The 14,244-nt window shown below is 40.9% G+C and overlaps 1 protein-coding gene and 1 long non-coding RNA gene across 4 annotated transcripts in view; one reads left to right on the forward strand and one right to left on the reverse strand.

The window, feature by feature from the left end:
- LOC136331008 (uncharacterized) overlaps positions 1 to 14,244 on the forward strand; it is a 42,873-nt gene that overhangs the window by 25,131 nt on the left and 3,498 nt on the right. The window lies entirely within an intron of this gene.
- Positions 12,128 to 14,244, reverse strand: part of DNAI3 (dynein axonemal intermediate chain 3) — a 114,502-nt gene continuing 112,385 nt past the window's right edge. For both annotated transcript variants that reach the window (XM_066268766.1, XM_066268765.1), the window contains one exon: positions 12,128 to 12,458. In XM_066268766.1, coding sequence (XP_066124863.1) covers positions 12,315 to 12,458 — 144 coding nt within the window. In that variant the 3' untranslated portion in view covers positions 12,128 to 12,314. The remainder of the gene's footprint in view (positions 12,459 to 14,244) is intronic.

Consider the following 14,244-nt stretch of genomic DNA (forward strand, 5'->3'; position numbering starts at 1 on the left):
TATTTATTGGTTGCAATATGACAGATGCTGCGGGAAGCTCTTCATTTGATAACCCTAAGGCAGACATGTATTCACTCTCTATTACCCCTTCTCCTGTGCTAACAAAAACCTTGCTTTTGTTTGAGACAACAATGTGCCAGACAAAGGTAACGGCTTATGTCACGCAATCATGACACTTCTGTTCTCTGTAGTCCCAGCTTCTTTTGCACTGAGAGGTGTCCACACAGCCTGGTTCTGTCCAGCAGACCTAAGCGGTAGTCGATTAGGGTGGGGATGGAGCACTGGGTTCTGGAACATGCTTTTCCTGGGGGACCACAGCACAAGACCTCTCATCCTCTCAGGTGTTTGCTTAAATGTGACCTTTTCTGAACACCCTGTTTAAAACTGTAAACCCTGGCACATTATCTTTTTGTTGTTGTTCTTGAGTGAACACATGAAAACAAAGTAAGGAAAATCACCAGAGAAAAGGCAGAAGAACAAGCCCAGATGTCCTGGGACCAACGCATGCCTGCCACGCATGCCTGCCACACATGGCGAATGAGGGCGTGCCCCGTGAGGAGGCTGTAGAACAGAGGACAGAACAAGAGATGGAACCAGGGTGATGATGGTGGGGAGCCTGATCACACAAGGGCTTGCAGGTCATAGTGAAGCCTTTGACTTGTACTCTGAGTGTTCCAGGAAGCTGAGCAGGAGAAGAACAGACTCTGACGCCCATCTGGAATGACCAGGTGGCTGCTGTTGAGAGAGGCTGAAGTAGGTAATGTATGTATGTGCAGGGAGAAGAGTTAGGAGGTTACTGTGACAATCCAAGCCAGTGATGATGGTGGCTGGGTCCATGGTGGTGGCAGGAAGAAAAGAGACATGATCAGACTCTGTATATATTTCAAAGGTATAGTCGGTAAGATTTGCTCCCAGATTGTGGGTTGTGAGAAAAAAAGAGAAATGAAGAACGACATCAAGTTTTTTGCCCAAGAAACTAGAAGCATGGTGATTGGGAGGACTGCAGGAAAACCGGGTTTTGGAGGGAAAATCAGGTGCTCACTTGTGAACATGTTTAAATTTGAGACGCCTATCGTACATTCAAGTGGAGACTTTATGTAGTCAAATACACATACAGCTCTTGATTTTAAGGGAGAGGTCCAGGTATAGGTAGTATGTAAAACTATGAGACGGGATGGATTCACCCAGGATTGAGTGCGTGTTAAAGAGAAAAAGAAAAAAAAAGCTCAAGTGCAGAATGAGTTTTATGACATTCCATAGTGGTGATGCCAACATGTGTTGGACACGGCTGTCTTATGTGCAGGTGCTCAGTCAGCCCTTATAAAAAATGTTTCGAGGAAAACACTCTCAACCTGACTTGGGAGAAGTGGAATCTGTTGCACAGTGAAAAAAATATCTGTTCAAAGGGACATAGATGGTTAAGTGCTACTGTCTATCTGAATTTTTTAGTAAATAAAACTTTGAGTTTATTTTCTCTAAGCAATTTAATTTAATTAATCTTGGCATCACCCTTCCTTACCCAATCAGCCTTTCATTTGTTTTCACATTCAACTGCAGTACAGGCCATCCTAAGCTTTGACCTTGACTATTCCTACTTTCTCCTAATAGTATTTTCTGCTATGAGATTCCCTCTATACTAATCCATTTCTTATCTTCCTGAATATAAAGTCGATTGTAACACCTTCTTGTTTAGCCCTTCTGTTAATCCCTCATTATCTGCAAAAGATAATCCCGGTTCGCCTGACCAGGTGGTGATGCAGTGGATAGAGCGTTAGACTGGGATGTGGAGGACCCAGGTTCGAGACCCCGAGATTGCCAGCTTGAGTGAGGGCTCATCTGGTTTGAGCAAAGCTCACCAGCTTGGACCCAAGGTCTCTGGCTAGAGCAAGGGGTTACTCGGTCTGCTGAAGGCCTACAGTCAAGGCACATATGAGAAAGCAATCAGTGAACAACTAAGGTGTCACAACAAAAAACTGATGGTTGATGCTTCTCATCTTTCTCCATTCCTGTCTGTCTGTCCCTATCTATCCCTCTCTGTCTCTTTAAAAAAAAAAAAAAGGTAATCCAGGTTTTTTAGCTTGATTTACGGGAGCCTTCACAATCTGGTTCCAAGCTACTTTTTTCAGTCTCATCTCCTGCTAGTCTTCCCTCAGCCTTACCTTCTGTATCATTCTGTATCAGTTACTTTCCTGACATTGAATCTCTTACTGAGATATACCGAGCGCTTTTTTTTTTTTTTTTTTTTTTTACAGAGACGGAGAGATAGTCAGAGAGGGGGATAGATAGGGACAGACAGACAGGAACAGGGAGAGACGAGAAGCATAATCATCAGCTTTTCGCTGAGACACTTTAGTTGTTCATTGATTGCTTTCTCATAAGTGCCTTGACCGTGGGGCTGCAGCAGGCCGAGTAACCCCTTGCTCGAGCCAGCGACCTTGGGTCCAAGCTGGTGAGCTTTTGCTCAAACCAGATGAGCCCACACTCAAGCTGGCGACCTCGGGGTCTCAAACCTGGGTCCTCTGCATCCCAGTCCGATGCTCCATCCACTGCGCCACTGCCTGGTCAGGCCACCAAATGTTTTTATGCTGTTTACTTTGTGTGTCCACACTGCTGAACCTCCCAGTACAATACTGACTAGAAGACGTGATGGTAGGCACTGTGCTGTGTTCCATACAGTGGAGTCAAGTTTTTAACTTTTTTTTTTTTTTTTTTAGGGAGAGAGAGAGAAAGAGAGACTGACAGACAAGAAGGGAGAGAGATAAGAAGCATCAACTTGTATAAGAAGCATCAACTTGTTGTTGCTTCATTTTACTTGTTCACTGATTGCTTCTCATATGTGCCTTCACAGGGGTAGGGGGTGGGGGAATGGGTCCAGCCAAGCCAGTGACTCCTTACTTAAGCCAGTGACCTTGGGCTCTAGTCAGAGACCTTGGGCTTCAAGCCAGAGACCATGACATGATCCCACACTCAACCCTGTGACCATATGTGCAAGCAGGTGAGCCTGCACTCAAGCTGGATTAGCCCACACTCAAGCCAGCGACCTTGAGTTTTGAACCCGGGACCTCAGTCTCCCAGGTTGACACTTGTAAAGCCAGTAACTGCAGCCACCATCACAGCTGCCTGGCCCAAGCAGGTTCCCATTTGATTCGAACAGACAGTGTTGGTCAAATAAAATTTGTAAATACGATATATATGTTTGCTCGCTTATAGTTTGCATTAGGTGTGAGGGACAGGCTGTAAGCAGGCAGGGTCATTATAGCCTAAGCCTTAGTTTTAAGATTAAGCCTTCCCACCCTAAGTGACTTTGTATCAGAGACTTCTTTGTTTGTATATTGGATTAAAGGTTTTGATATCTACACTATAAAATGGGGCAGAACGGGAGCTTACTCTCTCTCGGTTCCTGAAATTAACATTAGAGAGGAGAGCAGAGAAAGGCCACATGGAGGAGAGGAGAAGCAGCCAAGATGGCAGAGTGCTGAAGGAGAAGCCAGTTTGTACAGAGTTTGTGTAGAGAAGAGATAGGGAACAGAGGTGAATAAGGCTGGTGAGGTAGAAATCTTTGATTCTAGGAAACTCAGATAAATCAGTGGCTTTGGGAGCCCTGAATGGGAAGGGAAGTGTTTTCCCACTGTGTGTATTTCTTGCCCACTGGGTGAGAGCTAAGATTAAAGCTAATGGCCCACCAGTTCTTGGTTCCATTGTTTCATTACTGTCTGTCCGAATCAAACCTGAACCTGCATGGGCCAGGCGGCTGTGATGGTGCCTGTGGCTAATGGCTTTACAGACGGTAATGAAACAATGGAGCCCAAAACTGGTGGGCCATTAGCTTTAAACCTAGCTCGTACCCGGTGGTCAAGAAATACACACAGTGGGAAAACACTTCCCTTTTCATTCAGGGCTCCCAAAACCACTGACTTATCCGAGTTTCCTAGAATCAAAGATTTCTACCTCACCAGCCTTATTCACCTCTGTTCCCCATCTCCTTCTCTCTGCACAAACTGGCTTCTCCCTCAGCACTCTGCCATTTTGGCTGCCTCTCCTCTCCTCCATGTGGCCTTTTCCTGCCTTCCTCCCGCATGGGCTCCTCTTCCCCATCTTATAGTGTAGAAATCAAAACCTTTAATCCAATATACAAACAAAGAAGTCTCTGATACAAAGCCACTTATCTGAGGCATAATGGGATTCCTCATGAGAGTGCACCACCTACATCATGCAACAGTCAAGGGTGTGGGGAAAAGCTTAGTCTCAAAACTAAACCTTAGACTATAGCGACCCTGCCTACTTATAGCCTGTCTCCCACACCCAATGCAAACTATAAGTGAGCAAACATATATATCATATTTACAAACTTATTTGACCAACAACACTCTATTCACTGAGCCACCAGTCAGGTCAAGCTTTCAACTTTTCACCACAAGTATGATGTTTGTTGTAGAATTGTTTTAGAGTCACTGTATCAAATTAAGAGAGTTCACTTCTTTTTTTAACTGTTAAGAATTTATTGTCGTTTTATCAGGAATGAATATAAAATTTTATCACATGTTTTTCTGCATCGATTTGGTACCATAATCTCTCTCCTTTAATCAATTATTGATCTATTCTCTATGATTAAGTTAACTATATATTCCCTGGATTAGCCTAGCATAATCTTTCTTTGTTATCCTTTTTTTATTCTTTTTACTTTATTTTCTTTTTTCTTTTTTTTTAATTTTTTTAATGAGGCGACATCAATAAATCAGGATACATATATTCAAAGATAACAAGTCCAGGTTATCTTGTCTTTCAATTATGTTGCATACCCATCACCCAAAGTCAGATTGTCCTCTGTCACCTTCTATCTAGTTTTCTTTGTGCCCCTCCCCCTCCCCCTTTCCCTCTCCCTTTCCCCCCTCCCCCCGTAACCACCACACTCTTATCAATGTCTCTTAGTTTCAATTTTATGTCCCACCTACGTATGGAATAATGCAGTTCCTGGTTTTTTCTGATTTACTTATTTCACTTCGTATAATGTTATCAAGATCCCACCATTTTGCTGTAAATGATCCGATGTCATCATTTCTTATGGCAGAGTAGTATTCCATAGTGTATATGTGCCACATCTTCTTTATCCAGTCATCTATTGACGGGCTTTTTGGTTGTTTCCATGTCCTGGCCACTGTGAACAATGCTGCAATGAACATGGGGCTGCATGTGTCTTTACGTATCAATGTTTCTGAGTTTTGGGGGTATATACCCAGTAGAGGGATTGCTGGGTCATAAGGTAGTTCTATTTTCAGTTTTTTGAGGAACCACCATACTTTCTTCCATAATGGTTGTACTACTTTACATTCCCAACAACAGTGTATGAGGGTTCCTTTTTCTCCACAGCCTCTCCAACATTTGCTATTACCTGTCTTGTTAATAATAGCTAATCTAACAGGTGTGAGGTGGTATCTCATTACAGTTTTGATTTGCATTTCTCTAATAACTAAAGAAGATGAGCATCTTTTCATATATCTGTTGGCCATTTGTACTTCCTTCTGGGAGAAGTGTCTGTTCATGTCCTCTTCCCATTTTTTTATTGGATTGTTTGCTTGTTTGTTGTTGAGTTTTATGAGTTCTTTGTATATTTTGGATATTAGGCCCTTATCTGAGCTGTTGTTTGAAAATATCATTTCCCATTTAGTTGACTTTCTGTTTATTTTGTTATCAGTTTCTCTTGCTGAGCAAAAACTTCTTAGTCTGATGTAGTCCCATTCATTAATTTTTGCCTTCACTTCTCTTGCCATTGGAGTCAAATTCATAAAATGCTCTTTAAAACCCAGGTCCATGAGTTTAGTACCTATGTCTTCTTCTATGTACTTAATTGTTTCAGGTCTTATGTTTAGATCTTTGATCCATTTTGAGTTAATTTTAGTACAGGGGGACAAACTGTAGTCCAGTTTCATTCTTTTGCATGTGGCTTTCCAGTTTTCCCAGCACCATTTATTGAAGAGGCTTTCTTTTCTCCACTGTATGTTCTTGGCCCCTTTATCAAAAATTATTTGACTATATATATGTGGTTTTATTTCTGGACTTTCTATTCTGTTCCATTGGTCTGAGTGTCTACTTTTCTGCCAATACCATGCTGTTTTGATTGTCGTGGCCCTATAATATAGTTTGAAGTCAGGTATTGTAATGCCCCCAGCTTCATTCTTTTTCTTTAGGATTGCTTTGGCTATTTGGGGTTTTTTATAGTTCCATATAAATCTGATGATTTTTTGCTCTATTTCTTTAAAAAATGTTATTGGAATTTTGATGGGAATTGCATTAAATTTGTATATTGCTTTGGGTAATATGGCCATCTTGATTATATTTATTCTTCCTAACCAAGAACAAGGAATATTCTTCCATCTCATTATATCTTTTTCTTTTTTTTTTTTTTTTTTTTTTTTCATTTTTCATTTTTCTGAAGCTGGAAACAGGGAGAGACAGTCAGACAGACTCCCGCATGCGCCCGACCGGGATCCACCCGGCACGCCCACCAGGGGCGGTGCTCTGCCCCCCAGGGGGCGATGCTCTGCCCATCCTGGGCGTCGCCATATTGCGACCAGAGCCACTCTAGCGCCTGAGGCAGAGGCCACAGAGCCATGCCCAGCGCCCGGGCCATCTCTGCTCCAATGGAGCCTTGGCTGCAGGAGGGGAAGAGAGAGACAGAGAGGAAAGTGCGGCGGAGGGGTGGAGAAGCAAATGGGCGCTTCTCCTGTGTGCCCTGGCCGGGAATCAAACCCGGGTCCTCCGCACGCTAGGCCGACGCTCTACCGCTGAGCCAACCGGCCAGGGCCTCATTATATCTTTTTCAATTTCCCTTAACAATGGTTTATAGTTTTCATTATATAAGTCCTTTACATTCTTTGTTATGTTTATTCCTAAGTATTTTATTTTTTTTGTTGCAATTGTGAAGGGGATTATTCTTTTGAGTTCATTCTCAGTTGTTTCATTGTTGGCATATAGAAGGCTATTGACTTCTCTATGTTAATTTTGTATCTTGCGACCTTACTGTATTGGCTTATTGTTTCTAGTAGTCTTTTTGTGGATTCTTTAGGGTTTTCGATGTATAGGATCATATCATCTGCAAAAAGTGATACCTTGACTTCTTCTTTTCTGATATGGATGCCTTTTATTTCTTTGTCTTGTCTGATTGCTCTGGCTAGAACCTCTAGTACCACATTAAATAAGAGTGGAGAGAGTGGACAACCCTGTCTTGTTCCTGATTTAAGGGGGAAAGCCTTCAGTTTAGTGCCATTTAATATGATGTTAGCTGATGGTTTATCATATATGGCCTTTATCATGTTGAGATATTTTTCTTCTATACCCATTTTGTTGAGAGTCTTAAACATAAAATTGTGTTGTATTTTATCGAAAGACTTTTCTGCGTCTATTGATAAGATCATGTGGTTTTTGTTCTTTGTTGTGTTCATATGGTGTATTACATTAACCGTTTTACGTATATTGAACCATCCTTGAGATTCTGGGATGAATCCCACTTGATCATGATGTATTATTTTTTTAATATGTTGTTGTATTCGATTTGCTAGTATTTTGTTTAGTATTTTAGCATCTGTATTCATTAGAGATAATGGTCTGTAGTTTTCTTTTTTTGTGCCGTCCTTGCCCGGTTTCTATATGAGGGTTATGTTGGCCTCATAAAATGTGTTTGGAAGTATTGCTTCTTTTTCAATTTTTTGGAAGACTTTGAGTAGAATAGGAACCAAGTCTTCTTTGAATGTTTGATAAAATTCGCTGGTATAGCCGTCAGGACCTGGACTTTTATTTTTGGGGAGGTTTTTAATGTTTTTTTCTATTTCTTCTCTACTAATAGGTCTGTTTAGGCTTTCTGCTTCTTCTTGACTCAGTCTAGGAAGGTTGTATTGTTCTAGGAATTTATCCATTTCTTCTAGATTGTTGAATTTAGTAGCATAAAGTTTTTCATAGTATTCTACAATAATTCTTTGTATATCTACGGTGTTCGTGGTGATTTCTCCTCTTTCATTTTGGATTTTGTTTATATGAGTTCTTTCTCTTTTTTCCTTGGTAAGTCTTGCCAAGGGTTTGTCAATTTTGTTGATCTTTTCAAAGAACCAGCTCCTTGTTCTATTAATTTTTTCTACAGTTTTACTGTTCTCTATTTCATTTATTTCTGCTCTGATTTTTATTATCTCCTTTCTTCGGCTGGTTTTGGGTTGTCTTTGTTCTTTGTTTTCCAGTTCCTTAAGGTGGGAAGTTAAGTGGTTCACTTGGGCTCCCTCTTGTTTGTTCATATATGCCTGAAGCGATATGAACTTACCTCTTATCACTGCTTTTGCTGCATCCCGTAGATTCTGATATGTCGTATCGTCATTTTCATTAGTCTGTATATATCTTTTGATCTCTGCACTTATTTCTTCTTTGACCCATTCATTTTTTAAAAGTATGTTGTTTAGTTTCCACATTTTTGTGGGATCTTTTTCCTCTTTTTTGCAGTTGAATTCTAGTTTCAAGGCTTTATGGTCAGAAAATATGCTTGGTACAACTTCAATTTTTCTGAATTTGCTGATGTTGTTTTTGTGGCCCAACATATGGTCAATTCTTGAGAATGATCCATGTACATTGGAGAAAAATGTATACTCAGTCCCTTTGGGATGAAATGTCCTGTAGATGTGTATCATATCCAGGTGCTCTAGTGTTTTTTTTAAGGCCACTATATCTTTGTTAATTCTCTGTTTGGATGACCGATCTAGAGCCGTCAGCGGTGTATTGAGGTCTCCAAGTATGATTGTATTTTTGTCAGTTTTTGTTTTAAGGTCAATAAGTAGCTGTCTTATATATTTTGGTGCTCCTTGGTTTGGTGCATATATATTAAGAATTGTTATGTCTTCTTTATTCAGTATCCCCTTAGCCATTATGAAATGGCCATTTTTGTCTCTGAGTACTTTTGTTGTCTTGTAGTCAGCATTATCAGATATGAGTATTGCTACGCCTGCTTTTTTTTGGATGTTATTTGCTTGGAGTATTGTTTTCCAGCCTTTCACTTTGAATTTATTTTTATCCTTGTTACTTAGATGAGTTTCCTGTAGGCAGCATACAGTTGGATTTTGTTTTTTAATCCATTCTGCTACTCTGTGTCTTTTTATTGGTGAGTTTAATCCGTTTACATTTAGTGTAATTATTGACACTTGTGAATTCCCTATTGCCATTTTATAGATTGCTTTCTGTTAGTTTTGTGTCTTGTTTGATCCTTCTCTTTCGTTTTGCTATCTTTTGTTTTTATTTGGTTGTATTCCATACATCTTTCCTCTGTTGCTATCTCTTTTATCTCATGTGCTTCTGTGGTGGTTTTTTCAATGGTGGTTACCATTAAGTAATGAAAAGGGTTCCTACCCTGTTCATTGTAGTGCACTATTTTGTGAGTACTTTTGCACTCCATTGTCCTTTGCTACTGTTAATCTCCATCCTCTCCCCCCTTTCTTTTTGTTGTTGTCACAGTTTAAATTTGGTTTTATTGTGTTCTTCTTGGAGCTTTTACTTGTGGCTTTATTTTTTTTTTGTTCTTTGTATTTGATTGGAGAACCCCCTTTAGTAATTCCTGGAGTGGGGGTTTTCTGATGATAAATTCCCTCATCTTTTCTGTATCTGTGAATGTTTTTATTTCTCCTTCATATTTGAAGGATAGCTTTGATGGGTATAGTATTCGTGGCTGAAAGTTCCTCTCTTTCAGGACTTTAAATATTGGGGTCCACTCTCTTCTAGCTTGTAGAGTTTCTGCTGAGAAATCTGATGATAACCTAATGGGCCTTCCTTTATATGTTGTATTCTTCTTTTCCCTGGCTGCCTTGAGAATTTTTTCTTTGCCTTTGGTTTGTGCCAATTTCATTATGATGTGCCTTGGAGTAGGTTTGTTGGGGTTAAGAAAACTCGGAGATCTGTTTGCTTCATAAATTTGAGGCTTTAGTTCTTTCCACAGGCTTGGGAAGTTCTCATCTATTATTTGTTTGAGTATGTTCTCCATTCCATTTTCTCTCTCTTCTCCCTCTGATATACCTATTATTCTTATGTTATTCTTTCTGATGGAGTCAGATAATTCTTGTAGGGCTATCTCATTTTTTTAAAATTTTGAGTCTCTTTCTTCTTCTCTCTGTTGTGCCTCAAGTTGCTTGTCTTCTATTTCACTAATCCTCTCTTCTATCTGGCCTGTTCTATTAGCTAAGCTTGTTACCTCGTTTTTCAGCTCATGAATTGAGTTTTTCATCTCTGTTTGATTTGTTTTTATAGTTTCAATTTCCTTGGACATATATTCTTTGTGTTCATTGAGTTGTTTTCTGAGCTCCCTAAATTGCCTTTCTGTGTTTTTTTGTATATCTCTGAGTATTTTTAGGATTTCTATCTTGAATTCTCTGTCATTTAGCTCCAAGGTTTCCAATATATTAAATTTTTTCTCCATAGATTTTTCCTCATCTATCTGTTACCTCTCTTTCTTTTGTATCCATGATATTTGATTTTCTCTTCCTTAATGGCATCTAAGTGTGGTTTTGTTGATAGTATTAATGAGATTTAATAAAGAATAAAAAGTTAAAAACATTAAAAATTAAAAAAGGTTTTTTTTAAATTAATAATGAAATAAAGAAAAATAAAATAATATAAAAATTAAAAAAAATTTTTTTAAAGGAAATTATTCCTCCCCTCCTTTTTTCCTGTCCTCTCCTCTCCCCTCTTTCTTGAGAAAAATCTTGTGGTGAACTGTGAATTATATTGTATTTAATAGAAGAAACAATGCCTGTAATGGAGGGCTCGATCATACCTTTGGGTGTATTGCGAAACATCTGGAGGCTCCAAGGATAGGTTTTTCTGTTTCTGGTTGAAGATCTTGTTGAGTTTTGGGGGAGATTTATTGGTATTGCTTCCTACCCCGCCATTACTCTGACGTCATCTCCCTTTTTTTTTTTTTTTTTTTTTTTACAGAGACAGAGAGAGGGTCAGAGAGAGGGATAGATAGTGACAGACAGGAATGCAGAGAGATGAGAAGCATCAATCATCAGTTTTTTTTTGCAACACCTTAGTTGTTCATTGATTGCTTTCTCATATGTGCCTTCAGCAGACTGAGTAACCCCTTGCTCAAGCCAGCAACCTTGGGTCCAAGCTGGTGAGCTTTGGTCCAACCGGATGAGCCTGCGCTCAAGCTGGTGACCTTGGGGTCTCAAACCTGGGTCCTCCACATCCAAGTCCAACACTCTATCCACTGTGCCACCACCTGGTCAGGCTTATTCACTTTTTAGAGACAGAGGTAGAGAGAGAGAGAGAGAAGGGGGGAGGAGCAGAAAGCATCAATCCCCATATGTGCCTTGACCAGGGAAGCCTGGGGTTTTGAACTGGCAACCTCAACATTCCCAGTTGATGCTTTATCCACTGTGCCACCACAGTTCAGACTATGTTATCTTTTCTTTTAAAATATATTTCTCAGCCCTGGTGGGCTGGTTCAGTGGTAGAGCGTCAGCCCAGCATGTAGAAGTCCTGGGTTCGATTCCTGGCCAGGACACACAGGAGAAGCACCCATCTGCTTCTCAACCCTTCCCCCTCTCCTTTCTCTCTCTCTCTCTCCCTTCCCCTCCTGCAGCCAAGGCTCCATTAGAGCAAAGATTGCCCGAGTGCTAAGGATGGCTCTATGGCCTCCGCCTCAGGCACTAAAATGGCTCCGGTTGCTGCAGAGCAATGCCCCAGATGGGCAGAGCATCAACCCCTGGTGGCCATGCCGGGTAGATCCTGGTCGGGCACATGTGGGAGTCTGTCTCTCTGCCTCCCTGCTTCTCACTTCAGGAAAATACAAAAATACACACACACACACACACACACGTTTCTCAATTCGATTTGCTAATATTTTGTTTAGCGCATGGCCCTACAATCTGTGCACTGGGCCAAAGGAAGCACATTTTTGGAGAGGTACCAAAAGCAACCTGATAATTAGAAGCAAAGTTTGATTTCCATTTCTGTCTGGAACTGAGGCCCTGAATGGATGTTGAGGACTGGGTGTGTGTGTGTGTGTGTGTGTGTCTGAAGTTGTGTATTTCTATAGGAAAATAAAAGTTTCATTATAAATAACTTCCACATTCAGTATAAAATTTGTACATATTTAATCTAAAAGTTGACACAGATCTTACTAATAATTATAACTCAAAGTTTTAATAGCAATGAAATAAAAGCCTACTTTTTATAAATAAACCACTTTCATATTTAGTTTGCTAGTTCACCTTACATAAAAAATAATGAATAAAAAGAAAAGAAAGTCTCACGAAGTCCCCAAAACACCCTTATGAGAAGGTCTTCTAGATCACATCTATGAACGAAATCTTGTCGGACAGCTTGATTATGCCCAGGTTTATGAGGACAGACTTTTCTAATTCCAAATAACTCTCGTAGTCCAATTTCAATTCAGCCTCCATTTGTTCTTTTGTCTTCTTATATGTTCTCTGGGGGGAGGGAGAAAAACAAGTCATCCCTATAAAACACTGACAGCTAGAAATACCAAAGGATGAGATGAGAAAGGGTTATTTTTGAACAGTTGACCTGGCTGTTCTCCGGAAGGTGTTTGGTTTGTGGGAAGGTGGCTGGGTGGATGGGGGGTGGGCATGTCTTGCACAATCAGGGAAGAGCAGCTGCTGGCTCTGAAGGGGAGGGGCAGAGACAGAGCAGAGAGGTGTGTGCAGATTCAAGGCATGTCCTGGAGGTGGGGAGCCAGGTTTACTGATGGGTAGGCTGGCTGTGGGCTCTCAAGGGCAGCCGGGAATCCAGGCTGGCCTGCAAGCTCCTGCCACTGACAAAGGGAAGAGCACTCTCAGAAGGGAAATAAGCACAAGGAATGGACCTAATACCACTTGCAGAATAATCTGTTTGGGTCTTTGATCTGTCAGTGTTGGTATTAGTGCTGCTCTAGCTTCATTACTGTGACATTTTAATTCATTGTCATATCGTCTAGGGCAGTCATGACTTTTAAATTTGTTTTCCTGCCTGTGTCTGCTTTCAGATAAACTTTAGAAACATTCCATGTGGGTGTGTCACCCTGTATTGCCTTTGCTTCTCCACCTCTTGTCATGTCTTTGTCCTGTTGTCCTCCTGTGCCATTTGCTCTTTTGTCATAAAGCTCTGGCTTTGTGGATTCCCTCAAGGGGATCAAAACTCTAAGCTTTTATTCTAGTGTCTTTAGAGAATCATTTTTAAGAGATATTTTCCTCTTTTAAGTGTCCATAATGATTGGTGCTCCTTTCCCTTTGCTGTATTTATTCTGTATGTTTGCTTTTTTCTCTCCTTTCTTAATATAGTTGCTTCTCAGATTTCTTGTGTCTAATAAATGCTATATCTACTTCATAGTACTATGAGCACAAAATGAATTACTGAACATGTCAAGTCCTCAGAATAGTGTCTGATACCCAGTAAGCACTTGGAACATGTTAGCTACACTAACCAACTCACAGAGAGCAGGACTTGATAGAGTGACAGTGGGAAAATGCTATTCTTCTAACCCCCATCCTTTGCAACATATGTGACAGATCCCACAGCATTTCCTGTCACTTTTAGATGTTAGGAATAGTGCTATTTTCAGATATTTGAAGATGCAGGCCAGTCTAATCTCAAAGTGGAGACTGCCCCTTGGGACTTTCTCATTACAACATGCACCTTCAACATCTTCTGCAGAGGGTGCCTCCTTCCGGTTAGAAAGTTCTTTGGGCATTGTGGAGCCTTGCGCCAGGAAAACTCAGCACCCTCACTCCACCATCCATAGAAGTTCATTGCCTATGGGTTCTCTCCACCTGTCAGAGCAGCTTAAATTAATCTCTTGCCTGTAGACTTTCTAGCCTCAAGAGTTCAGGCCCTGCTCTCTGCATTCCCCAAACTCTCCTTGGACATTCTGGTTTGGTCATTTGGTAGTTCCTGGTCCTTGGATTTCTGTGGCTCAGGAAGCCCTCCTTCCAGGTGTCAGAGGCCAATCGTGTATCCTGGCCAGCAACCTCTCTCTGACGGTGGCTGGTGTTGCAGAAGGGAAGTGGGGAATACGTAGACCTCTCTCTCCAATAAACATGCCCTCTTTTAGTCCTGCTCCCCTGCAGTCTGGAGTGTGGGTGATTGACTAGAGTTTGCAGAGCTCTCTTCTAAGTCCCATGCAGGTGGCCTAGCTTATGGATTACATGGGAGCTGCTACTTTCCTGAGCTTTGGGTCCCCAGCTGAAATTCCAGTTAGGAAAAGTCCTACTTTTCATG

This window comes from Saccopteryx bilineata, chromosome 3 (assembly GCF_036850765.1).
Source record: "Saccopteryx bilineata isolate mSacBil1 chromosome 3, mSacBil1_pri_phased_curated, whole genome shotgun sequence".
In the NCBI taxonomy this organism is placed as follows: Eukaryota; Metazoa; Chordata; class Mammalia; order Chiroptera; family Emballonuridae; genus Saccopteryx; species Saccopteryx bilineata.